We start from the raw sequence: 25,314 nt of genomic DNA, 5'->3' as shown, positions 1-25,314 counted from the left end.
GCCCAGTCTTGACGCGGCCGGAGGCCACCCACAGGACGAAAGCTTCCGGGAAACACGGCGTCAACGTGATGACATCAAGCCCCCAGCCGCCCGCCGCCGCATCCGGGAAACAGGCCGTGACCATGATGGCGTCAAGCCCTCAGCCGGCTTCCTCCTTTGAACCCATAGACGTGCCCTGCATTCGCTCGGAGGGACCTTGCGTCATCTCTATACAGAGCTTCATCTCGAGGTCACCCTGGTGGGCCCAGACGACGCGGCATAGGAGCCCTGGGACCCAGAGGACAGCAGGAGAGCCTTCCGGGCCGGGGCCCGACGGCGGCCCACCCCCAGCGGGGGCTGGGGACGCAGGCGACCCCCACAGACCCCGCAGTACGCCCAGCCTTCCGGGGTGCACCGTGAGACCACAGGGGCTGCAGGAAGGCTTCGCGTGTCCCCCCGCTTGCAGAGACCCCCGAGCGTCCATTCCAGAGAGGAAACCCCAAAGCCTTCCGTTGTCACCATCGGGGAAACTTGGGAAGGTGAAACAAGGAAAGGCTTCCGCGATGCCCTTTAACATTGAGGAAAGTAGGAACGTTTTCCTGGAGGCCAAACCCCCAAGTGTGCTAATGGGGGGCGTTTTCCTGCATGAGTTTGCACACAAGCCAACCCGGGGGGGGGCGGGCTTCAGCCTCCCCCTTAAGTAATGGTGGAGTAAGTGGGGGTGGAGCAGTCGTCACCAACTTTGATCCGCAGGTTGGACCGGTAGATCACCAATTTCTAGTCTTTGCTTTTGTAAGAACATTTATGCATTTATGTCCATGTCATCTCCCCAAAGTAAGGCTCCTGTTAACATCCCCACAATTTTTATTATAATTTGCTCTAAAGAGCAGTAACATGGTCATCAGAGTTCATTAAAACAAATGCAGCATGGTAACACAAGCCTATAATCCCAGCACTTAGGAGGCCCAGGCAGGGAGATGGAGAGCTTGAGGCCAGCCTGCACTGTTACAGAGCAAGACCTTGTCTCAGGAAGCCAAATTAATGCTAACAACATGCTCTTTAAACTATCAAAAAACTCTATATCCCAAAAGGATTTCTGAACCACTCCTGAGTGCTCTAGTTCATCCTGATGGATGAACTAGCACATACTGGCTGTTCCACACCTGGGAATGATAGACTGGGTGGGTGTGGGTAAGCATATGAGCTAGTGATCTCTCCAGTAATTTCTCTGAAACTGACTTGAGGCCTGGGCTGTGAAGGGATGGGTGTGTGTGTGTTCACACACGCATGCTCCTTTGTGTCATTACTAAGGCTTGAACCCAGGGCCTGAGCGCTCTCCACTCAGGCAGGAAAGTCTGTGAGAATGATCTCCAATGAACCACCCAAAAACCAGAAGTGGAGCTGTGGCTCAGAGTGGTAGAACACTAGCCCTGAGTACAAAAGCTTAGGGACAGCACCCAGTTCCTGAGTTCAAGCCTCAGGACTGGCAAGTCACAGCCTGAACTACGGGCTATTCCTATCAAGCACACTATAATAAAAGGTTGAATCAGGGTTACAGATGAGACTCAGGAATACACTCAGGTAGCTGAGTAGCTGCAAGGGGCTCCATTAAACACCCAAAAGACAAATTGGAGTGGACAACCTCTTAGCACTGCACATGAGAGGAAAGGAATGTAAGCTAGGTGCAGTACCTCATGCCTTTAATCCTAGCTACGCAGAAGGCAGAATAGGAGGATCAAAATTCAAGTCCAGGCAAAAAGTTCTTAGAACCCCCCTCCCATCTCAACCAATAAAAAGCTGGGCACGATGCCTCACACATCTGGCACCCCAATTATGCTGAAAGCCTAAACAGGATTGTAGTCCAGGCTGGCCTGGCCATAAATGTGACAGCCTATTCAAAACAACAAAAGAAAAAGGGTAAGGGGCGTGGCTCAAGCCACAGAACACCTGCCTAGCAAGCCTAAAACCCAGAGTTCAGACTCCAGTATCTCAAAAAAGTAAAAGGCCTGGCACACATTTGGTCTTTCAAAAAAAAAAAAAAGTTCAATAAAGAATAGTTGGAGCTGGGTGTGGTGGCTCACCCCTGTAATCCTAGCTACTCAGGAGGCTGAGAGCTCAGGATCAAGGTTCAAAGCCAGCCTGGGCAAGAAAGTCCATGAGACTCTTATCTCCAATTAACCACTCAGAAAACCAGAAGTAGCATTGCGGCTCAAGTGGTAGATAGCCTTGAACTGAAGAGCTGAGGGACAGCACCCAGGCCCAGAGTTGAAGCCCCATGACCACCACCAACAAAAAAAGAATAGTTGGGATGTGGTGGGATCAAGGTTAATGGCAGGGCTGGCAGCAAAAGACAGACAGGGTGTGATGGCTCATGCCTGCCATCCTAGCTACTCAGGAGGCTGAAATTTGAAGAGCATAGTTCAAAAGCCAGCTTGGGCAGGAAATCCTGAGAGACTCTTATCTCCAATGAACCACCCTCCCGCCCCCTGCAAAAAAAGCCAGAAGTGAAGGTGTGTCTCAAGTGATAGAGCACCAGCCTCGAGTAAAAAAGCTAAGTTAAAAGCCATGGGCAGTGGTTCACGCCTATAATCCTAACTACTCAGGAGGCTGAGATCTGAGAATCTCCATTCAAAGCCAGCCCAGGCAGGAAAAAGTCTGTGAGACTCTTATCTGCAATAAACCACTAGAAAACTGGAAGTGGCACTGTGACTCAAACAATAGAGCACTTGCCTTGAGCTGAAGAGCACAGGGACAGCACCCAAGCCCAGAGTTCAAGCCCCAGAACTGGCACATGTGTGTGCATGGGAATACACACACACAAACACACACATACACACATGACAAGTAAAAATGAGACGTTCTTCCACCATGAACCTTGCCCCCTATCCAGCCTTCACATCAGGTGTCTTCTGAGGGACTGTTTCCATTTTGATGAAAGTTCCAGCCCACTCATCTCAGTTCTCCCTCCTCTCTGACCCTCTCTGCCTGCCTGGCCAGGCTGTCAGCTTTTAAGGCTTCAGCCAACCTCTTTCTGGCTTGGTTTACCTTCTGCATCTGTCTCCGGACATCTGCAGCAGTCACTTGTTGCTTGAAGAGAGGCAGCCGCTGAGGGCCTCCATCTGGGATCACCGCTCTGTGATAGGGAGGCTGGCTTGAGGAGGGCTCTGGGTGAACAGGCCGATTGTCAGCTCCAGCTTGGCCCCATGATTTATCGTCCTGGCTTCCCCAAGACATGATTAATGAGGGATTCACAAAATCAAACGGAGGTAAACGCTGTCCTTCGCTGTCGTAAACCTGCAGGCCCTGAAGTCTCCTGAACCCGCTCAGTTGTTGTGGCTTGGCTAGCTTCCCCAGCACCTCCTCCTCTTCCTGTCTGTATCTGACCTTGCTATCAGGATGGGATGTGATTTTGGTCACAGATCTCTTGAAGACACAACTGGTCATCCTCACAGGTAGGATGGAGGACACCTTGGCTCTCTGCTGGCCCCTGGGGACACGCACGGCCTTCTTCCTCTGCAGAGTCTTAGGTAGGATACTCCTTTTCATGTTCCCCTTTAGCAAACAAAAATTAGGGGGAAAACAAAGGGAGGAGGAAAATGAGTCAGATGGAGGAAGGAGCTTCTCAGTAGCCATGGAAACATTTCCGGTTATCTCAAACCACTGTCCTCTCTCAGTTACCTGGAAAGCTGGTTTACAATTCGGGTTTGTGGAACCCAAGTAAGTTTGGGGGTAGGCATCCCAGAACTTACCACTTCCTAGTTGCCAGCTGTGGCTGCTGCTGCAGCCTTTCCTCCTCCTCCCCTCAGCTCTCCTGGATATCCAATGCATCAAGGTCAAGTGCAAACAATTGTCTACATTTCCAGGAGGAAGTTACTCCCTCCTCTCTTCCCTGTTTGAACATGTAATGATAGCACAATTCCCCCACCTCCACTCCCACCCCCGCTTACTGAGACCCAGAGATCACAGGCTTTCTATGGAGGGATTGATGCCCAATACCTACATTCCTATACAACACAAGCTGGGAACCAGTAGTTCATGCTTGTAATCCTAGCTACTCAGGAGGCTGAGATCTGAGGAACACAGTTCAAAGCCGGCCCAGACAAGAAAGCCTATGAGACTCTTATCTCCAATGAACCAGTAAAAAACTTGAAGTGGAGCTATGGCTCAAGTACTAGAGCACCAGCCTTAAGAGGATAAAGTGCAGGACAGTGCCTAGGTCCTAAGATCAAGCCCCAGTGCTGGCACAAAAATTAAAGATAAAATGGTATGCAACTCACTGAGTTCTTGTTTGCATGGATAAAAGACATCAAACCACAGATTCCCTGAACTCCAAGTCTTGCTTGCAATGTAAATAAAGAAACCAGAACTCAACTACAGTATCATTAAAGAACTAAAGATAACCCTGTGTTGGTGACTTATGGCCTATAATCCCAGCTACTAAGGAAGCTAAGATCTGAGGATTGCAGTTCAAAGCCAGCCTGGGGAGGAAAAGTCTGTGAGACTCTTATTTCCAATAACTACCAAAAAGCCAGAAGTGGAGCAGCGGCTTAAGTAGTAGAGACTTGCCTTGAGTGAATAAAGCTTAGGGACAGTGCCCAGGCCCTGAGTTCAAGCCCCAGAAATTAATTAATTAAAGATCCAAGGATAATCTGGCCCCAAAATCACAGAGATTACATGATTTCAGAGATTATACATTCCAAATACTTAAGCAAAACCAAACCAAAAAAATTACTGAGTGATGACAGCATGTAAGATAGATTTTTGTAAGTACAATTTCTAACTGCCATCTCTTCCAGCACCAGATTCAGGTACCCAGTAGAGCTAATTTAAGTAAGTTACCTCTACCTCTGGAGATGGCAATAACCTGATTAAGATTTTTTTTCTTCTTTCAAAAAGTTCTCTGGAAAAAAAAACTTTGTGCTAGTCCTGGGACTTGAACTCAAGGCCTGGACACTGTCCCAGAGCTTCTGTGCTCAAGGCTGGCACTCTACCATGTTGAGCCGCAGCTCCATTTCCAGCTTTTGGGTGGTTCACTGGAGATAAGAGTCTTGTGGACTTCCCTGCCGAGGGTGGCTTTGAACCTCAGTCCTCAGCTCTCAGCCTCCTGAGTAGCTAGGATGACAGGCGTGAGCCACCAGGGCCTAGCTTCTCTTGTGATTTTTATGAATAAACAGCTTCCTGATAAATCAGATGGAGAAAATGGGAAGGCTTACTCTTACTCTTTTCCTAGATGTAACTAGCACTTGCTTCTAATTTAAAGGGCTTGAACCACAAGATGCACCAGGTGAAGCTTATCTTCTTCCCTGTGAGGATGACCTTCCCGGGAGCTCCAAGTCACCCTGCAGCCCCTCTCTCAGTGTCTCACTCAGCACAAAGCCCGGGGTGACCCCATCTTGAATCTTAGTCAAGCAAGTTAGTCATCACCCAGAAACCAGCAAAAACATCTGACACTAATTCACAGAAGACAAAAAATAAAGAGATGGAAAATGAGATTAAAGGTCCTTGTCGTCTCTAGGGAGCGTGTACTCACTAGCAAAGGTCGGCCAGAAAGAGAGTTTTCTGCTGGGTCCGCCATGGCCACTGAATTGATCCTTTGGACTCCACTCCTGAGAGGGCCGTGGGCTGCTGGAAAGCCACAGAAACCTCTTTATCAGCTTCTCCTTTTATATAGGAAGAGGGTAACCCAAATCTCTCTGACAAGCCAATCCCAGCAGAATTTGGCCAGTGGATAAACCCATTAGCAAAGGCCACCCTGACTGGATAAAACCATCAGCGGATAATCTGCAAAAGACAGGCTATCTCACTCAGATCCTTGGATTTTTGAGGCCTTAAATTTCCAAAAGCCAGGCCCCAGTGGCTCACGCCTCCTAGCTACTCAGGAGGCTGAGATCAGAGGATTAAGGTTTGAAGCCAGTCTGGGCAGAAAAGTCCCGTGAGACTCTTTTCTCCAATAAACTACTCAAAATAGCCAAAGTGGCGCTGTGGCTCGGTAGAGACTCAGTCTTGAGCACAAAGAGGCTCAGGGATAGTGCCCAGGCTCTGAGTTCAAGCACCAGAACCAATTAAAAAAAAAAAACTTTATACAGAAACAACAACAACAAATACCTATCAGATACTATTGCTAAATAAACATTGTTAATGCATTTGTGTAGAAAGAAGGTAGTGTTACAGTTAGTATCCATATTTTATTTTATTGGCACTTTTAAATTGTTGTGCAAGTACTGGGGTTTGAACTCTGGTCCTGGACACTGTCCTTGAGCTTTTTCCAATCAAAGCTAGCATTTTACCACTTGAGCCACAGTTTCACTTCTGGCTTTTTGGTGGTTAATTTGGCAATAAAGTCTCATGTACTTTCCTGCCCATGCTGACTTTGAACAATGATTCTCTGATCTCAGACTCCTGAGTAGCTAGGATTACAGGTGTGAGCCACTGGCAACATCTTGTTAGGTTATTTAATTAGAAAAAAAAAAGGGGCTGGGAGCTGGGTGCTGGTGGCTCATGCCTGTAATCCTAGCTACTCAGAAGGCTAAGATCTGAAAATTGAGATTCAAAGCTAGACCAGGTAGGAGAGTCCATGAGACTCTATCTCCAGTGAACAAGAAAACCAGAAAAGTGGAGCTCAAAGTGGTAAAGTACTAGCCTTGAGCAAAAGTGTTTAGGAACAGCACCCAGGCCCCAAGTTCAACAAAAAAGAAGGAAGAGGAGAAAGGGGGGGGGGGGTAGAGGAAGAGAAAGGGGAAGAGGAAGGGGAGGAGGAGAGGAAAAAGCAAAGATATGGGGTATAGCTTAGTGATAGAATATTTGCCTAGCATGCTTGAAGCTCTAAGGTTGATCCCTGGGACTGGAAGGAGGGAGGGAGAGAGAGAGAGAGAGAGAGAGAGAACAGGAAAATGAAATAGAGATAGAGGGAGACAGATGGAAAGAAAGAAATGAAACTGTGTTCCAAATCACTATCCAGGATTAGTAATGAGAAGCCTCCAGGACCAGCACCTCCTTTTGTTGTTGGTGGTGGTGGTGGTGGTCATGGGGCCTGAACTCTGGGCCTGGGCGCTGTCCTTCAGCTCTTCAGCTCAAAGCTAGTGCTCTACCACTTGATCCATAGTGCCACTTCTGGCTTTTTTTGCTTCTGTGGTGCTGAGGAATCAAACCCAGGGCCTCATGCATGCAAGGCAAGCACTCTACCACTGAGCCACCTTCCCAGCCCCCAGCACCTCCTTTTTTATTTTTGTCAGTCTTGGGGCTTGAACTCTGGTCCTGGGTGCTGTCCCTGAGCTCTTCAGCTCAAGGCTAGAACTCTACCACTTAAGCCAGAGCACCATTTCTTGTTTTCTGGTGGTTCAGTGGAGATAAGAGTCTCCTAGATTTTTCTGCCTGGACTGGCTTTGAACCACAATCCTGGGATCTCAGCCTCCTGAGTAGCTAGGATTACAAGAGTGAGCCACCAGCACCTGGCTGGCACCTTCTTTTAGTGTTTATTTTTCCTTTCTAAGATGTTGTGGGCTTGGGGGTACATGACCATTTAATTGGCAGCTGTTTGACCTTTCATAGACCTAGACAGTTTGAGTACAGGAGTCTCAGCCTACCAGACAGACAGCCTGTGAGACAGCCTAGCTGATTTGAACATGGCAGTCACTCATTTCCAAAGCTCAGCTCTGGTCTCACCCATGACAGTTTCAAAATAGCTCATGCTGCACTTGTTTGCTAGTGAAACTATAGATAACCCACTTCACCATGTATGGAGGTAAAAGCTTGTCCTGTTGGTCTAGTAAAACCTTAAAACCTTCATTTGCTGGAGGGATTATGCTGTGATTGGTTTAAATAATCATTATTTGCATACTTGATTGGGCCCTGACAGGCACAAAAACAGACCTTCATTTGTATAATGTGATTGGTTGAAACATGGTCTTTGATTTTCATAGGGGATTGATTGTGCCTTGATGGGTGCAAACACAGTCCTGGATTTGCATAAGAGACTACTCTCTGATTGGTGTAAATGGCCCTTCATTTACATGGTGATTGGTTCAAACACAGTTCTTCATTTGCATGAAAGTCTGCTATGGTTGTAATGGTAATGGTTGGTTGAACAGTCCTTTTTCACACCCCTTTTTCCGGCTATATAAGCAAACTTTTCTATTTTCAAGCCAATTGGGACATTTTTTTTTCTGCCTGTTCTTTTGGGGTGTGTGTGTGTGTGTGTGTGTGTGTGTGTGTTGTGTGTGTATGCATACAAAAATGTCTTAAGGGCTGGGAAGGTGGCTCAGTGGTAGAGCACTTGCCTTGCATGCATGAAGCCATGGGTTCTATTCCTCAGCACCACATAAGCAAAAAAGAAAAAACCAGAAGTGGCGCTATGGCTCAAGTGGTAGGACTGGACCAAAAACAAACAAACAAAAAAAAAACCCAGAAATGTCTTAAATATAGTCAACCTTCACAGGCAACTGAATCCATGAATTGAACCAATTTCAGTGGAAAATATACAGGAAAAAATATATACCGAACATACATATTTCCTTTCTCTAATTCCCTAAGCAGTACAATACAACTACTCATCATTTGCATTGGATTTAGCATTGTAAGACTTCTAGATAGAAGATATGAGTAGATTATTGTTTTATTTTGTGTTCTGGTACCATGGCTTGAGCTCAGGTCCTTTAGTTCTTGCTCTGCTTTCTTGCTCACAGCTGGTACTCTACCACTTTAATCATGCTTCCAGCCTAGATTTTTGCTGGTGAATTAGAGATAGAGTCACTAGATCTTTTCTCTGGGGCTGGCTTCACTGAAACACAATCCTCCAAGCTCTTAGTCTCCTGAGTAGCTAGAATCACAAGGGTGAGCCCCCACACCTTGCATGAATAGATTCTTTGCAAATGCAATGCCATTTTATCACAAATTTTTTTTTGTTGGTCGTGGGTCTTGAACTCTGGGTCTGAGCGCTGTCCATTTGCTCTTCAGCTCAAGGCTAGCGCTCTACAAGAGACTTGGGCATTTGTAGCTTACAGATAAGGACATTCCATTCCCTTCCTGAAGTCACATCTTCCAACTGGTGCTTACGTACTGAGAATGAAACTTCTCTTCTTGCTTGTGTGATCTTGGTTGTCTCGTATAGGATTAACAGCAAAGCACTACAGACAGTTCCTCCTGAGATAACCCCCAAGGCATAGAGAGGTTGTGTGCAAAATCAGAGAGGCTGGAGGTGAGGAGAGATGGCTTCTCACTCACCTCTGACACCTGAAGGGGTGGGTGGGGCACAGGGTGGGGCTGCCCAGTTAGACTCTCCAAAAGGATGCCAAGTGACAAGGGGGAGGAGCCACCTCTGTGCCACTCCCTGTGCTCTGCAGGAAGAGTTTGGGGGATGTTACTAGGGGTGATGTATTCCCACTTAACCCAGGGAGTTTCTTCAGTATTACCCTTCCTTGCCTCTTCACAAGGCTTCCTGCTGCCATGGTGACTACTTCCCCACTCTTCAAGTGTCCTCCCATCCCAAATCTCTCTGCTCCTCTCTCTCCCTAGAACTGCACCCCAGTCCTGAGCGTGTACCCCCTCACACTCCAGTAGAATGGATCCAGGTGCTACAGAACACTTGGGTAACTCTTGGGCTTCTAGATGTATCATCTGGCATTGCCTAACGTGGATCGGGATTCAGCGTTCTCCACCTGGTTTGACGATAGTGCTCACTGGGCAAGCCCTTACAACCACCGAGGGCTGGGCCCCAGTGATTCCTGAGATGATTACTCTACAGCTGTTGGATCCATGGTGGGGGGATTGGAGTTTTACAGTCCCTTGAAGGGGTGCAGAAAATGGGTGAAGATAGCAGACCACTATTCTGATTAAAAACAAAAACAAAAACAGGTGCTGGAGTTTTGCTGTAAGTACCAGGAGATACTCCAAACTGTAACTGAATGGTTGTGGGAGGCTAACAATATCACAGTCTCACCACCTTCCTGCTCCCTCTCCTCTCCTCTCCTCTCCTCCTCTCTCTTCCTGTCCTCCTCTCTCCTCCTGTCCGCCTCTCCTCCTCTCTCCTCTCATCCTTTGTTTTTTTTTTGGTCAGTCTTGGGGCTTGAACTCTGGGCCTGAGCACTGTCCCTCAGGTCTTCAGCTCAAGGCTAATGCTTTACCACTTGAGCCACAGTGCCACTTCCAATTTTCTGGTGGTTTATTGGAGATAAGAGTTTCACAGCTTTTCCTGCCCAAGCTGGCTTTAAACCGTGATCCTCAGATCTCAGCCTCCTGATTAGCTAGGGTTACAGGCATGAGCCCAGCACCCAGCTTCATCCTCTCCTCTCCTCTCCTCCTCTGTCTGTCTGTCTCTGTCTGTGTCTCTGAGTGTAAGCCACTAGAGACCAGCTCTAAGAGTTTCTTCCTTCATAACCAACCTGCCATCCCAAATTCACCACCCCACCCGGACCAGCCTGCATATCTCACACACACACACACACACACACACACACACACACACACACACACACACACACACAGAGAGAGACAGACAGACAGACAGAGAGAGAGAGAAATAGTATTCTCAGATAATTTATTCAGAATTTTAATATAAACAAGTAATTATTCCAATATTTTACATGCAGAACAAAATTTCAACACTCCCCTTTTCCCTCCCTGAGTTCCCCCCTCCCCTTACAAAAAAAAAGGCATATTCTGTACATGGTGCTCTTTTTGTCTCTTGGAGGAAAACTTTTTTTATTTTGGAGAACTGAGTTTGAGGGTGTTTTGTGTTTCTGAGTTGTCTTTTTCAGAAGCCGTGGAAGCTTTGACCCCCCGTGTTGGTGACACAAAGGACTGAGGTGCAAAGTGGTCACAGGTGACTTTCGACTCCTTGACACACACTGCTAGAGACCAGACACACTGACACACGTGTGGATGTCCACTCATTTCTCTCCCTTCTCAAATAAGATCCAGAACCCCTGATTCAGAATCTTACAAAAAAATTTTTTTTTGTTATGGCCCACACCCAGATCAAAGTTTGTTTGTTTTTTTTTGGTGTTTTTTTCCCCCCAGAGACAGATCCTACAACCTGATTGGTGACAATTCAAGCTCAGAAAGCCAATGCATCCATCTTCTCAGGGAGACTTGAAAGCATATCTTTGCCTTTAGTTAACTCTATCACACTTCTGTGTGCCCCCAAAGGACAAGGGCTGACCTTGAGCATCTCATCAATCTGGTGTAAATTAGGATGCTGAAAAACACTCTGGAAGATTCTTCTGAAAAGGAAACAAATCTATGTACACCATTTGTATATAAAACCATCTCTTCTCTTTTCCCCAAGCCCAACAACAAGCATAATTCCTGAAGAGCCTAAGGCGCTCCCCACCCCACCCCCTCTTTTACTAGGTTGCATCCAAAATATACCCAGCTTCCCAAATATCCACCTGCCATGAAGTTAAAGGATTATGGTTGGAACAATTCATTTACTAGGAACCCTTGTCTGTTGATCACATTGAGGGCATGCTATATAAATAACTGCTCACGCTGGGCCACCCTTCCATGCTGGTGGGGGTGGGATGAGGTAAGATTCACCCCAAGCAGGTGGTATGGTTCCCAGTGGTCACAGATTGTTGCTCCAATTCCTACATTTCCCCTACCATACACACACTCAAATTGGGCTCGTGATCCTGTAAAGAACCAGCAGCGCCCACCTCCTAGCTTCAAATCTCAGGGCAGCACCAAGGACAGCTCCCAGTAGGCATGCCATTTCCTGAGAATCTATCTGCTTGACATCACTGGTCTAGGCAGAAAATACAGTTTTGCTAATATTCTCTTCCTGGAGGAAGTTAACGGCTGTGTGGGTCTCCTCATGGTGATTTAAACAAAAAGAAAAAAAAAGAAAAACATTTTCTTATAATAGTGAGATGTCTTTTAAAACAGCAGAAAGTGCCGGGCACTGGTGGCTCATGCCTTTAATCCTAGCTACTCAGGAGGCTGAGATCTGAGGATCCCGGTTCAAAGCCAGCCCAGGCAGGAAAGTTCATGAGACTCTTGTCTCCAATAAACTGCTCAGAAAATCAGAAGTGGTGCTATGGCTCAAGTGATAGAGTGCTAGCCTTGAGCTGAAGAGCTGAGGGACAGTGCCCAGGCCCAGAGTTCAAGCTCCATGACCGACCAAAAAAAAGTGTCTGTTAAAGCAAAAAGCTGGGGGTGGATGCTTCCTCCTCCTCACTCCCACCCCCTTGTCATGACAAACTCTCAAGATAGCTGGGTAGCAGTGCTTATGCCTGTAATCCCAGCTACTCAGAAGGCTGAGATCTAATGATCTTAGTTCGAAGCCAGCCCAGGCAGGAAAGTTTGTGAGACAATTCATCTCCAATGAACCATCAAACAGTCAAAAGTCGAGTTGTGGCTTAAGCAGTAGAGCACCAGCCTTGAGGGGGGGGAAAAAAAAAAGCTCAGGGGACAGCATGCTGGCTCTGAGTTCAAGCCCCAGGACTGATACAACAAAAATGTGTTTTCAGTGCACTGATGGGCTTGAGATTTCCCAGAATTCCTTCCTTCCACTCCAAGAATATGAAATGTTGCATTGGGTGGTTGAATGTGAAGTGCTGGTGAACAAAACACATCGCCAATCTGAAATGGGTGAGATCGACCTCCGTACTCACTTCTGTCTAAGCCGTGGGAGTCAGTGGGACAAATGGGGACGTTGGCTCTAAGCCAGTAATTAGGGAAAAGCCATCTCTTACAATCTCTTACCCTCTAAACTCTGACAGTTGGTTTATATTTGGGAAACACAGTGTCCCATAGATCAAGGATTTTTTTTAAAGGAAGAGTGAATTCAGAATACAAATGTTATCACGACCAGGAGAAAAGGAATTTATGCCCACTTGAAGACCACACCTTCATTCCCAACTCCTTCCCTCAAAATTCTTCCCGGTCCCTGGCTTTTGTGTTTTGTTCTGCTTTGTTTTCATCAACTGATAAAGCATTATTTTTACCTCACCCCACCACCTGACTTGAGCCAGTTCCAGTCAGAACTCTTAAGTCTTAAAGATAGCCATTGTTGAACCACATCCTAACAAACACTGAGGTAGACTGTGCTGGAGAGGAAAAAAAAATTTTTTTTCATTACCCACATTCACCTGTTTATTTTTCCTTGATAAAAATTTACATGCACTCCTTTTTTTTCTTTTACCAAAGTGATTTTTTTATATATTAAAATAAATACTTTCCCCTCCCCCCATACAAGAAAACCTTTCTGAATTATAAAAAAAAAAAAAAAGTGAAAATTGCTACGAGCGCAATATACAACCACTATGGATTTACTACAAAAAAAAAACAAACAAAATTGCTTAAATCTACATGTGTGTCTTCATTGATGTAAAGACCCTCTTTCTATTTACAAAAGAATTTTGGCGGAAAATAATTTCTGTAACTCTTGCTTCTTGCACTCAATTACTGAGGCTTCCCCACCATTTTTTTTGTTTGCTTTTATTACCATGCTGTCATTTCTCGAGTTATATAAATGAGCTGGCGATAGGTGATTGGAATTTGTGTCTACCTGTGTTCTTGGTGAAGACTGGAGAGAGGGGCTCGGATTTTGTCATTGTCTCTCCATCCACAGGTCTTAACAGAGGGGAAGAGGAGAAGGATACAATCAAGATGCACAAGCTTGTGAGACAATGCACTCACTCCGGTTAAAAACCATAGGCGACGATTTAGATGAACCCCAGATGGTGAGTTCACCGCCTTCGGGACTTGAGCAGCTGCGGTGATTTTTTTTTTCCTGCCAAGAGGAGATACCTATGGATTCACACCTATCCATAAAGTCCTCAATGGCAAATAATAATAATAATAATAATAATAATAAAGGCCATTGGATTGTTTCTCCTCCTGACTTAAGTCTTATGGGGATGACACAAGAAGCACCTAAGAAATGACCCTCAGGCTCTCCACACCTGGCCCAGGGGATGATGGCTACCCCCGAGTACAGAGCAATTCCATCCAGCTATTGTTGTTTTGGGGGGGGATGGGGTGGTGTACCCTTTTATATTGCTTAGTGTTCTCCAGGTCCATCCAGAAGATGAACACAAGGTGTTCTCCAGGAATGGCTCAGCTCCAGCTCACCAACCACCACCAGTTTATTATCCAAGCAGAAAACTTGGCAGCACAAATCTTGATATTCAAACCATTAAAAAAAAAAATCCAGCTGCCCACATTCCAACACTGGGACCTCACAATGTCCACGGAAGGGTTAGCAGCGAACTGTGGCTTGATTCCCAGTCAACAGGTGCCTTTCACAGTCCATAGGGGCCACACCTTGTTCCCTCTCCCCACACAGACCAGTCCCACCCACCCCTCCCCTCCCCCTCTGGAGAAAAGTAATCCTAATAATAACTTAGGGAGGAGAAGTGTGGGGAGATTGCTTCAAAACTTACAGAGGTTACCAAAAGAAAATAAAAATTCGCAACCCTCTTTGTCATCTCAGTCTTTCTATTTTTTCTTTTCCTTCTTCATTTTCCTCTTTTGATGATTAATTTTGTTGTTGTTCTTGTCCTGACTTGATTTGGTCTTCATTTCCTTCGGAACTCTTTTTTTCTTATCACCCCAGGGGAGAGAAGACACCTGTGGCAAGACTTCCAGAAGGAAGTGTAGAGGTCACACTGTCCCAGTAAAGAATAAGAAAGAGGAAATGATGGACACCAGCTTGGAACTAGCAAAGGCACAACCCTTCCTGAAAACCTCATTTCCAAAGGCCAGGCCACCCAGTTTGAAACTCTTCTGAGCATGCCCAGAGGCAACAGACGCACGTGTGGATGAAGACACATGCACACATGCACACGTGGCTGTACCCACGTGCCAGTGTCCTCCTGTCAAAAGTAAGAAAAGAGCAAAAGAGCAGCAGCTATTGGTCAACTTGAGGAACTTGATTTTGTGAACAAGACACAAAAATAATAATAATAATATTAATAATAATAAAATTAAATCCTTCTCAAAGGCCCCACCCTGCAAACTTAGGAATTCTCCTAGAACAGGGTTGTTGTTGCTGTTGGTTTTTCTCTTTTTTTTTTTGCTTTGCTTTGCTTTCAAACATCTGTCTCACAAACAGTTTCTCTCTTACAGTGTAAGCTCAGACACCAGCTTAGAAGGAAGAGGAAAAAAATGTAAAAAACAAAAACAAAAAAAAATAGATGTTTTCTTTTCATCACAACAAAGAAAGGAAGATGAAGAAGAGAATCCTGGTTTGAAATTGTGGAGGCCAAAAAAGGGCAGCAGCTGTGGGAACCGCCCCCCTCCCCCCACTGTCTCTGGGCTCAGAGTTCGCTTCCCCTCCCTCCCCCCCACCCAGGCAACGATCAAAAAGAGGAATAGAAAACGTGTCCCAGCGATCTCTGAGCCCTGTGTCACAGGGGGCAGAGTGAGGAGAATCCTGAGGTTTCTGGAGGCGTCAAACCCAGAGGTCATGGCAAATGGGCACCCCTGCCCCCCCCATATTCCCTGCCCCTTGGGCACTGTTCGTTAGGAAGGATTTGATCTGGGAAGAGTCAGAATCCTCCCATTCTTCTTGCCTCCATTCATGTGGGTGTAAGGGATGTGCTCTTCATAACTCCGCTTCAACCCTAGCGAGGACACTCCGCCCTCCCGGCCCCCTGCCTCTTCCCTCTGACAGTGTGAGGACCGATCCAAGGGTACATTTTCCATATCCCCCTCAAACTCCATCTCCAGCTCCTCATTCTCCGGCCCCTTGTTCTCCTCGCTGTGGAAAAAGGAAACTTCTGGAAAGCTAGGGTGCAGGTCATCCTTGAGCAGGTTGACGATCTCCAGGAAGGTGGGGCGCATTTTGGGGTTGAATTGCCAACACATGTGCATCAAATTGGTGCTGTGGGATGGACAGAGACGGACATATTGGGGATGAGTCTGGGGGGGATCCCCTTCTCCCCCACCCCCTCCCCAAGAGATCTCTTTCCACTCCCCTCTTGGCCTCCTACAACCAGAACTCCAGAGAGGGCCACGTTTGTGGATGATTCTCAAAATAGAAATGGTAAAGCCGATGCTGGTGGCTCATGCCTGTCATCCTAGCTACTCAGGAGGCTGAGATCTGAGGATCGCAGTTCAAAGCCAGCCCGGGCAAAAGTCCGTGAGACTCTTATCTCCAATGAACCACCAGGAAACCAGAAGTGGCGCTGTGGCTCAAGTGGTAGAGCGCTCGCCTTGATCTGAAGAGCTGAGGGACAGCACCCAGTTCAAGTCCCATGACCAACACACACACAACTAGGAATGGTAATTCTGTCAGGGCTGGGAATGGTTGGGGCCAAATAACATTGTCTCATTTCCAAGCCACGTTCCACGTCATCTGACACCTGCCTGGTCCCCAGCACCTTCAGGCACTCATTTCCTGTCAGAAGTTTTCCTCCAGCCTGGGATCAGTTTGGAAAGACTGACTCTCTGCCTGCCAGCTGCATCTAGGCTTAAAGACCTTCCAGGTTGGGATGCTGGAGCCAACCCCCCCCCCATCAGATACAGCTCAGGGGACTTGAACCAGAGAGCCAGCTAGCTCTAAGTGGACAGGCCCACAGTCTAGCCTTCCTCTCTGGGGGCGGGAGTGGGGAGCGGGGAATTAAGGGGAGGGAAGAGGAGATCTTTGGGATGGAACCAGCCCTTGCCTGGAGTGTCTATACCATGCAGTGTCTACACCATGGAGACCCACTTAGGACACAGTGGTAAACAAGAAAGCAAAAACTGGACATCCTTTTTTGTTTTTTGCTTTTTGCCTACTACTAGGGCTTGAACTCAGGGCCTGGGTGCTGTCCCTGAGCTTTTTTGCTACAAGGCTGGTGCTCTACCACTTGAACCACTGCTCCACTTCTGGCATTTTGGTGATTCACTGGAGATAAGTGTCTCATGGACTATCCTGCCTAGGCTGGCCTTCAACTGCTAACCTCAGATCTCAGCCTCCTGAGTTAGCTAGGATGACAGGCGTGAGCCACCAATGCCTAGCAAAAAAAAATTTTTTTAGTTAAACATATAAAAATAAAAATAAATGAAATAAAAAGATTGAAACAAATTTAAAACAAAACAAGATGTCATGCGCAAACACAAGCATGCATGTAGACACACAATACACAAACCCAAACCCGAACAAGTAAAAGGAGCTGTCTCCCATGAGTACTTACACTCTCTCCGGACAATTGTCAGGCTGATCTAAGTACCCTCCATCCATGACGAATTTCAACACCTGTTCATTAGACAGGCCTTGGTAAGGCTGTTCGGCTAAACTGGTGATTTCCCAGAGGACCACACCAAAGGACCTACCAATGACAATTAGGAGTAATTAACAGAAACCAATCAAACACACACACACATACACACACACACACACACACACACACACACACACACACACACACACACACACACACACACACACACACACACACACACACAGCACTAAAACCCAGCTGACCAATGAATAAACTACTTCATGTTGCCAAATTCACAAATTCCCTTATTATTCTCAATCAGAACATAACAGTATGGGGCTGGGAAGGTGGCTCAGTGGTAGAGCGCTTGCCTTGCATGCCTGAGGCCCTGGGTTCGATTCCTCAGCACCACATAAGAAAAAAGCCAGAAGTGGCACTGTGGCTCAAGTGGTAGAGCGCTAGCCTTGAGCTGAAGAGCTGAGGGACAGCGCCCAGGCCCAGAGTTCACTGGGCCCACAACTGGACCCAAAAAAAAAACAAAAAAAAACCAGAACATAACAGTATCCTTGGGCAGAACCCCAAGACAGTACATTCCCCTTCTTTCTTTCTGCTGATACTGGGGTTTGAATTTAAGAGTTCATGCTTACTCCGCTGGTGCTCTACCACTTGAGCCATGCCTTCAGTCTGCCATTTTGTGGGTTAACTGGAGATCAGAGTCTTAGACTCCCCACCACCCCACCCTGGACTGACTTGGAGCTTGATCTTCCAGGTCTCAGTCTCCTGAGTAGCTGGGATTACTGGCATGAGCTACTAGGTGAAGAAATATGAGGAAGAAGGTATTTTTCCCCCATCTCCTCCGCCTGTTGAATTAGCAGAACACCTGGAATTCAAACCCAGCAACACCTGTCTCCCAATTACCATGCACAACTTACCACATATCTGAGGAAGCAGTGAAGACCCCATCCTTCAGGGATTCGGGTGCCATCCACCGCACAGGTAGCAGGCCCTTGCCCCCCTTCCGGTAGTAATCCATTTCGTAGATGTCTCTGGTCATTCCAAAGTCTGACAAACAAAAAGATCACACGCTCTCAGACTTCAGCCCCTCATCTAAGCATCTGCCATCTTGTCTTCCCTACCTCTCACAGGGCCTCAGGGAGACTGGCCCCCAAGTGTGTGATCATCTGGATGGTGGCCCAGTCCAGTGAGAATAGATTGGGGTTTTTGGTCAGTTGTGGGGCTATAACTCTGGGCTTGGGCGCTGTCCCTGAGCTCTTTTGCTCAAGACTGGTGTTCTACCACTTGAGCCACAGCTCCAGTTCCAATTTTCTGGCAGTTCACTGGAGATAACAGTCTCACGGACTTCCCTGACCAGACCGGCTTTGAACCATGATCCTCAGATCTCAGCCTCCTGAGTAGCTGGGATTACAGGCTACTGGTAATAGGCCCATCTTAACTTTGTTGTAGAGAGAGTTGTTTTCTGAGCTGGACTGGTTCCTCTCTATATCAGGAAGTTATTTTCTTCACCACTCTTTGCAATGTCTTCTCATCTTGTTGATTTAAGTATAATTTCCTTTAGGATTTTCCCAGGTTATCTATGATGAACAATGTGGTCCGCCTTTCAATATGGTACCCACAAGGCTATGGAATACCCGAACTGTAACCACTGACATTAATGGATGGAATTCTACTTGGACTTCACTTCTATTCATTTCAGTGAAGACGGCCATGTGGGACCAGACTATGCCCCAGAGCATACAGATTAAAAACTCCAAGTTAAATGGGGGCAGAACATGGTGACTTCTTCTAGGTGACAAGCACCTAATGGGTAAACACATTTTTGAGAAAGTGAATGAGGCTATCAGTAAATGCAATTAGCTGGGCGCCAGTACCTCACACCTGTCATTCTAGCTACTCAGGAGGCTGAGACCTGAGGATTGTGGTTCAAAGCCAAGCCTGGGCAGGAAAGTCCATGAAACTCTTACCTCCAAATAACCACCCAAAAACTGGAAGTGGTATTGTGGCTCAGAGTGGTAGAACAACAAGCCTTGAGCAAAAAGAGCTCAGGGACAGCACCCAGGCCCTGAGTTCAAGCCCCACGACTGACACTAATTCATTATTGTATGTATGTATGCAATTAACTGGTGGTTAGGACCCCACCCCCAACTCATTCCCTCTGGGACTCTCAGAATAAGATTTTTAGAGCTTGTTATAGGAAAAAATCCTCTGGAAATCAAACCCCACCCAACCCAGGTTGCTCAGTTCAAAGCAGAAAGGGCAATTAAGATGCACCTCCAGGACTGGGAAGGTGGCTTTGTGGTAGAGTGCTTGCCTAACATGCATGAAGCCCTGGGTTCCATTCCTTAGTACCACATCTACCAAAAAAGCTAGAAGTGGTGCTGTGGCTCAAGTGGTAGAGTGTTAGTCTAGCAAAAGCAGCTCAGGGACAGTGCCCAGGCCATGAGTTCAAGCTCCAGGACTAGCAGGGAAGAAAAAAAAAAAAAAGAGACGCACCTCCAATTTTGACAGTAAAATCGTGGGCAACCATGCAGTTTCGTGCAGCCAGGTCTCGGTGCACAAACTTCTTGGCATTCAGGTAGGCCATGCCGTCAGCAATCTCTCCTGCCATCTGAATCATCTCTTGCAGCGTAGGGGGTGGGCGACCCGGGTTATTCTGTAATGAAAAATGGGGTGGAGGGGGGAGGGAGGATTTGTTATGTTTAAGAATACTGGAAGCCAGAGCCAGGAGTGGGAGCCCGACTTGGTATCTGGAGCTAAGCTCACCTCGGAGTCTGGCCTCAGAGATCGGAGGTAGCTCTTCAGGTCTCCTTGAGCCATCAGTTCCATCACCACCAGTGTGGGCTGGCCCTTGGACACCACGCCCAGGAGGCGGACCTGTGGGGCAGGCATGGGCGGTGGGGATTGCTCCCATCACAGTCTATCATTTCAGCTCTTCTGCCTGGAGCCTGCACAGTGCTCCCAGCATCTTGCAGCTATATGGAGTGAGCTCAACCACCCCAATCTCGGGGTATAAACAGACCCTGCCCACCTGCAGGACATCTCAAGGCTAATCTCAGCTCCTTCACACTCCCAGTGGCTCACACCTGTGATCCTAGCTACTCAGGAGGCAGAGATCTGAGAAAGCCCAGATCTGAGAGCCCAGGCAGGAAAGTCAGTGAGACTTTTCTTGTTTTCTGTTTTTGTCCGTCATGGACGTAGGCACTGTCCCTGAGCTCTTTTTCACTCGAAGGCTAGCACTCTACCACTTTGAGTCACATCACCACTTCTGGTTTTTCTGGTGATTAACTGGAAGTAAGAGTCACCTGGACTTTCCTGCCTGAGCTGGCTTTGATCCACAATCCTCAGATCTCTGTCTTCCTGAATGGCTAGGATTACAGACATGAGCCACCTGCACCCAGGCAGTGAAACTCTTCTCCACCCACACCCCCCCCCCAAAAAAAAGCTGGAAATGGAGCTGTAGTTCAATAATAGAGTGTAGTTTTGAGCAAAAGAAGCTCATAGACAGCATCTAGCCCCTGACTTCAAGCCCCAGGACCAGCATTACATATACTCCCGACAAATATCCATATTCTCACACAAGCCATGCTTCTACCTCCAAATCTCTGCATCCACTTTCCTGCTGTTGGGTGCTCTGTCTCTTCCCATGTCCACGGAAGTTGGTCTCTCACATTTTTTAGTCTTTGCTTAAGTATATCAACCTCCCCCTTCTCTCCTCTCTCTTTTCCTATTTCCACTGCCTTTTCTCTAAAACATAATTCACATATTGGGTTTCGAATCCGTCTCCACTGCCTGGGACCCAGTCCACAAGGACAGAAATCTGTTGCAAGCCAAGGACAACAGAGGAACTTAGGAGTCCCATACATATGGATGGTAAGGATGAAAGGGTACAGACCCCAACAAGAACACAAAGACAGAGAAAGCTTATACCAGCTTCTGGAAGAAATAGAAAGCAGACCTCCATGTAGTTAAGGGTTACACATGAGCCAAGAAGAGGGAAGAGACAGAAGAGTCTGGAAAACAAAGAAAGATTTTAGAAAGAGACAGAAGATTCTGGGAAGCAATGGAAGATCCTGGATAATGATGAGAGTCTCAGAAAGCAAGATTCTAGGAAGTGATGGAAGGTTCTAGAAAGTGAAGGGAGATTCTGAAAGTCTAGAAAGCAAGGGAAGACTTTGGAAAGCAATGAAAGATTCTAGAAAGCAAGAGGAGTTTCTAGAAAGTGATGGAAGAGTCTAGAGGTGATAGAACATTCTAGAAAGTGATGGGAGATACTCCAAAGCAGATTCTGGAAAGCAAGTGAAGATTCTAGCAAGTGAAGGAAGTTTCTGTGAAGCAATGGAAGATTCTGCGAAGCATGGGAGACCCTCAAATGAGAGTCCGGAAAGCAATGGAAGATGCTAGAAAGCCAGGGAAGTTTCTGGAAGATCAAGATTCTCAAAAGTGGTAGAAGATTCTGGAAAGTGACATGAGAAAAGCAATGGAGGACTCCAGAGAGCAAAGGAAGATTCTAGAAAGTGATGAGTGAAGATTCTGGAAAGTGATGAGAGTCTTAGAAAACAAAAGAATATTCTAAGAAGTGATGGGAAGATTCTGGGAAGCTACAGAAGCTCCTCAAATGAGAGAGTCTAGAAAGCAATGGAAGATTCTAGAAAGCCAGGGAAGTTTCTGGAAGGTGAAGATTCTGGAAGGCGATGGAAGATTCTGGAAAGTGAAGAGAGGAAAGCAATGGAGGACCCCAGAAAGCAAAGGAAGATTCTGGAAAGTGGTGAGTGAGTGATGAGTTTGGTACCAGGTGAGGTGGGAGAGGATGAAATATGGAAGGGCAAGACCCCCATGGCCTCACATCTTGGGCATGGGAGGTTTATTTAGGAGGATGTGGGGCATGCAGGGGTCCATGTCCAGTGTCCTGGATGGGCTCAGTGCTGTTTGCACAGAAGCCTTCGTCCCCTCCCGCCCGCACTCACCACGTGGTGACAGGTGAAGCCCTTCATGACCGAAGCCTCGTTGAGGAACTCAATGCGCTCCCGCAGACTGGCCGCCTCATTGACCGTCTTCACCGCCACACGGGTCTCCGCCTCGCCCTTGATGATGTCCTTGGCATTGCCCTCGTACACCATACCGAAGGAGCCCTGGCCCAGCTCCCGAAGGAGGGTGATCTTGTCCCGGGGCACTTCCCACTCGTCCGGCACGTACACAGAACATGGAAAAACTACTTCTCACTTATCCACACGGTGTCTCGGCCCACCCAGACACCTCCCAACATAGCTGGAGCCCCCCCAATCCATCCTCCTGCCATCCAAGGGGCACCCAAAATCCATCCATCCTACTATCCAGGATCTCTCTCTCTGTCTCTCTCTCTCTCTCTCTCTCAATTTCTCTCCCTTTGCTGAGCACTGAGCTTAGAGCCCAGCATGAGGCAGGCATCCACGGCTAACACAAAGATTCAGCTCATCTCCCCAAATCAACCTGGTCCAAATCCTGGCCCTAAGTGCACAGCATGGCCGAATCCCTGGCCTTCTATCCATTCTCAGGTTCCCCCACTACTTCCTGTTGGCTCTGATGATTTGCCAACTGTGCCGTAGGAGTTGGGATGGAGAGAAGGGAAAGGAAGTCGGTTCACAAAAATGCCAAAAAGGCATATACATCTGTGTATGCTTTTAGATGTGAAAATGCATGTCATTTCTATAGAGAAAAATAAATAAATACTTAGGAAATTATAGACAATGTGGGGGAAAAAAACTGCCCAAGATACTTAGCAGCCCATCCCGCCAAGGGATGGATTCTACAAGGATTGCTTCGGTTGATGGGAGACAATCCAAGATGAGAAGATGGGAAGGGGCTTTGCCCTGGCACTTTCCCACCCTGGTTGCTAGGAATCTATACAAGAATCCCAGGCTGGACCTTGAGAGATGAGAAGGGAAAAGGGAGGGAGAGATGGAGGCTCAGCCATGCCTGGAGACCACCAGCCTGCAGATGACTAGCCATATCCAAGCCCTAAAACAATGGTCACTATCCCACAATTAGGTCCTTTGAAGCCAGGCAAACAGAGTGGCTCACGCCTGTCATCCCAGCTACTCAGGAGGCTGAGATCTGAAGATTGTGGTTAGAAGCCAGCCAGGGCAGGAAAGTCTATGAGAGTCTTATCTCCAATGAACCACCAAAAGAAAGGTAAAAGTAGAGCTGTGGCTCAAAGTGGTAGAGCACTAGCCTTGAGCAAAAAAAGCTCAGGGACAGCATCAGGTCCTGAGTTCAAGCTGGCAAGTACACACACACACACACACACACACACAAACGGACTACCATGAAGGAAGGGCAAAGGACTCACCATCACTGGCACTGAGATACTCAGGATTTGAAGAAGCATATAGTGGTCCCATTGGCCCATCCGGCTGCCTGGAGGAGAAAGACAGGGAAACACAAGCTTGAGATTCTTGTAGAACTCTGTAGAACTGGCCAACATGTGAATATTTACACCCCATGGAAATAGGCAACAACTACAACTCAGGAATTGCTATAAATGAGTCTTGTTTTCCAAACTTGAGAAAACAAGAATGTATAGGAACTTACACATCTTATTTCTGTCTTATTCTCTAATGCAAAATGTTAATCAAGCTGAGTTTGGTGGCACATGCCTATAATCCCAGCACTTAAAAGGCTATATGCCAAGAAGACTGTGAGCTCCAGGTCAGTATAGACTAAATAGTGAGACCTTGCTGTCTATTAAAAACAAACAGGGGCTGGGAAGGTGGCTCGGTGGTAGACTGCTTCCCTTTCATGCATGAGGCCCTGGGTTCTATTCCTCAGCTCCACATAAGCAGAAAAAAGCCGGAAGTGGTACTGTGGCTCAAGTGATAGGGCGCTAGCCTTGGGCTGAGATCTGAAGATCACAGTTCAAAGCCAGCCAGGACAAGGAAGCCCCTAAGACTCTTATCTCCAATTCATCACAGAAGAAGCCTAAAATGGTGCTGTGGTTCCAGCCCGGAGGAAAAGAAGCTCAGAGGCAGCATCCAGGCCCATAGTTCAAGCCCCAGGAATGGCCAAAAAGAGAAAGAAAAGAAAGAAAACCAAAAATCAATTAACATCTACATTAATAGCCATCTTAGGCTGGTCATAGGTACAAAGATTTTATGGAAGACAAATAAAAACTCTCAGTGAGAATCAATGAACTACAAAGAATTTTGTATAACAGTGTTGTAAATGAGAGGCCGAGCTTAGTGGTACATGCCTATCATCCCAGCTACTCAGAAGGCACAGACAAAAGAATTATGGCTTGACACCAGTCTGGGCAAAAAGTTAGCAAGGCCCTTATCTTAAACAAGCCAGGCATGATTACACATGCTTATAATCCCAACAACTTGGGAGGCGGTAGAGACAGAGGATGGCAATCCAAAGCTAGGCCGGGGCAAAAGCATGAGACCCTATCTAAAAAACTAAAGCAAATAAAGGGAGCTGGGAGTGTGGCGCCAACACCGTATCGCCATGTAATTCATCCCATCTCAGTAAAGTCTGTGAACATACTCCAGTTATGCCTGCACCTGTTCCTAGGCACTTGTTTTCTGTCAGTTTGGGGTTTGGGGTGGGGAGGGGTGTCTACCTCTTTCTGAGGAACAGGTAAATGCTTCCGATCACACCGCTGAAGAGGAAGACGAAGATGAGCGGGCCGATGATGATTTTCGCAAGGTTGGATGGGACGTCTACTGAAATAGAGGAGAGAGGAAAAATAACTAACTGACTCGCATCAAAACGTGTTTACCTCAGATTTCACATCACAAATCCCACTCTCCTGGCCATGCTGTGGCCCTGTCTGTCTGTCTGTCTCCGTCTGTCTCTCTGTCCATTTCTCTCTCGTCAAGTGGTAGAGCACTAGTCTCTCAGTCTGTCCTATCTCTCTTTCTCTTTCTGTGTGTTAAGGCAATCCAGGCACAAAGTTTGTGAGATTCTACCCCCATTCTTAACAAATAACAAACCAAGCAAGACATGGCGGTAGAGACTTACAATAATCTGTCACGTAGAAATAAGTAGGTTCGGTCCAGGAGCCGTTGCCGGCCAATGAGGTGGCCCGGATGCGCACACTGTAGTTGCCAGGGGGCAGCCCTCGCAGCCGGCATCCCTGCTCCAGGGCAAAATGCTTTCGGGAGACGCAGAGGTGAAGCTCCTAGAAAGAGGGAACAAA

General features: G+C 47.1%; 1 protein-coding gene across 2 annotated transcripts in view; it reads right to left on the bottom strand.

Moving 5' to 3' along the window:
* Positions 1-11,077: 11,077 nt before the first annotated feature.
* Insr (insulin receptor) overlaps positions 11,078-25,314 on the bottom strand; it is a 94,889-nt gene continuing 80,652 nt past the window's right edge. Inside the window, exons 14-23 of one of the 2 annotated variants that reach the window (XM_042693571.1) lie at positions 25,137-25,296; positions 24,736-24,838; positions 23,467-23,534; positions 22,106-22,350; positions 19,905-20,015; positions 19,635-19,794; positions 18,056-18,185; positions 17,097-17,231; positions 13,484-15,802; positions 11,078-11,195 (exon numbers count right to left, since the gene is read on the bottom strand). In XM_042693571.1, the coding sequence (XP_042549505.1) occupies positions 15,442-15,802; positions 17,097-17,231; positions 18,056-18,185; positions 19,635-19,794; positions 19,905-20,015; positions 22,106-22,350; positions 23,467-23,534; positions 24,736-24,838; positions 25,137-25,296 (1,473 nt within the window). In that variant the 3' untranslated portion in view covers positions 11,078-11,195; positions 13,484-15,441. Of the gene's footprint in view, positions 11,196-13,483; positions 15,803-17,096; positions 17,232-18,055; positions 18,186-19,634; positions 19,795-19,904; positions 20,016-22,105; positions 22,351-23,466; positions 23,535-24,735; positions 24,839-25,136; positions 25,297-25,314 lie in introns of those variants that run through there. The other variant, XM_042693572.1, reaches the window with a different exon arrangement.

Source organism: Dipodomys spectabilis, unplaced genomic scaffold (genome assembly GCF_019054845.1).
Source record: "Dipodomys spectabilis isolate Male_0828 unplaced genomic scaffold, ASM1905484v1 ptg000173l, whole genome shotgun sequence".
NCBI lineage: Eukaryota > Metazoa > Chordata > Mammalia > Rodentia > Heteromyidae > Dipodomys > Dipodomys spectabilis.
This window is presented reverse-complemented; position numbering and strand designations above follow the sequence as displayed.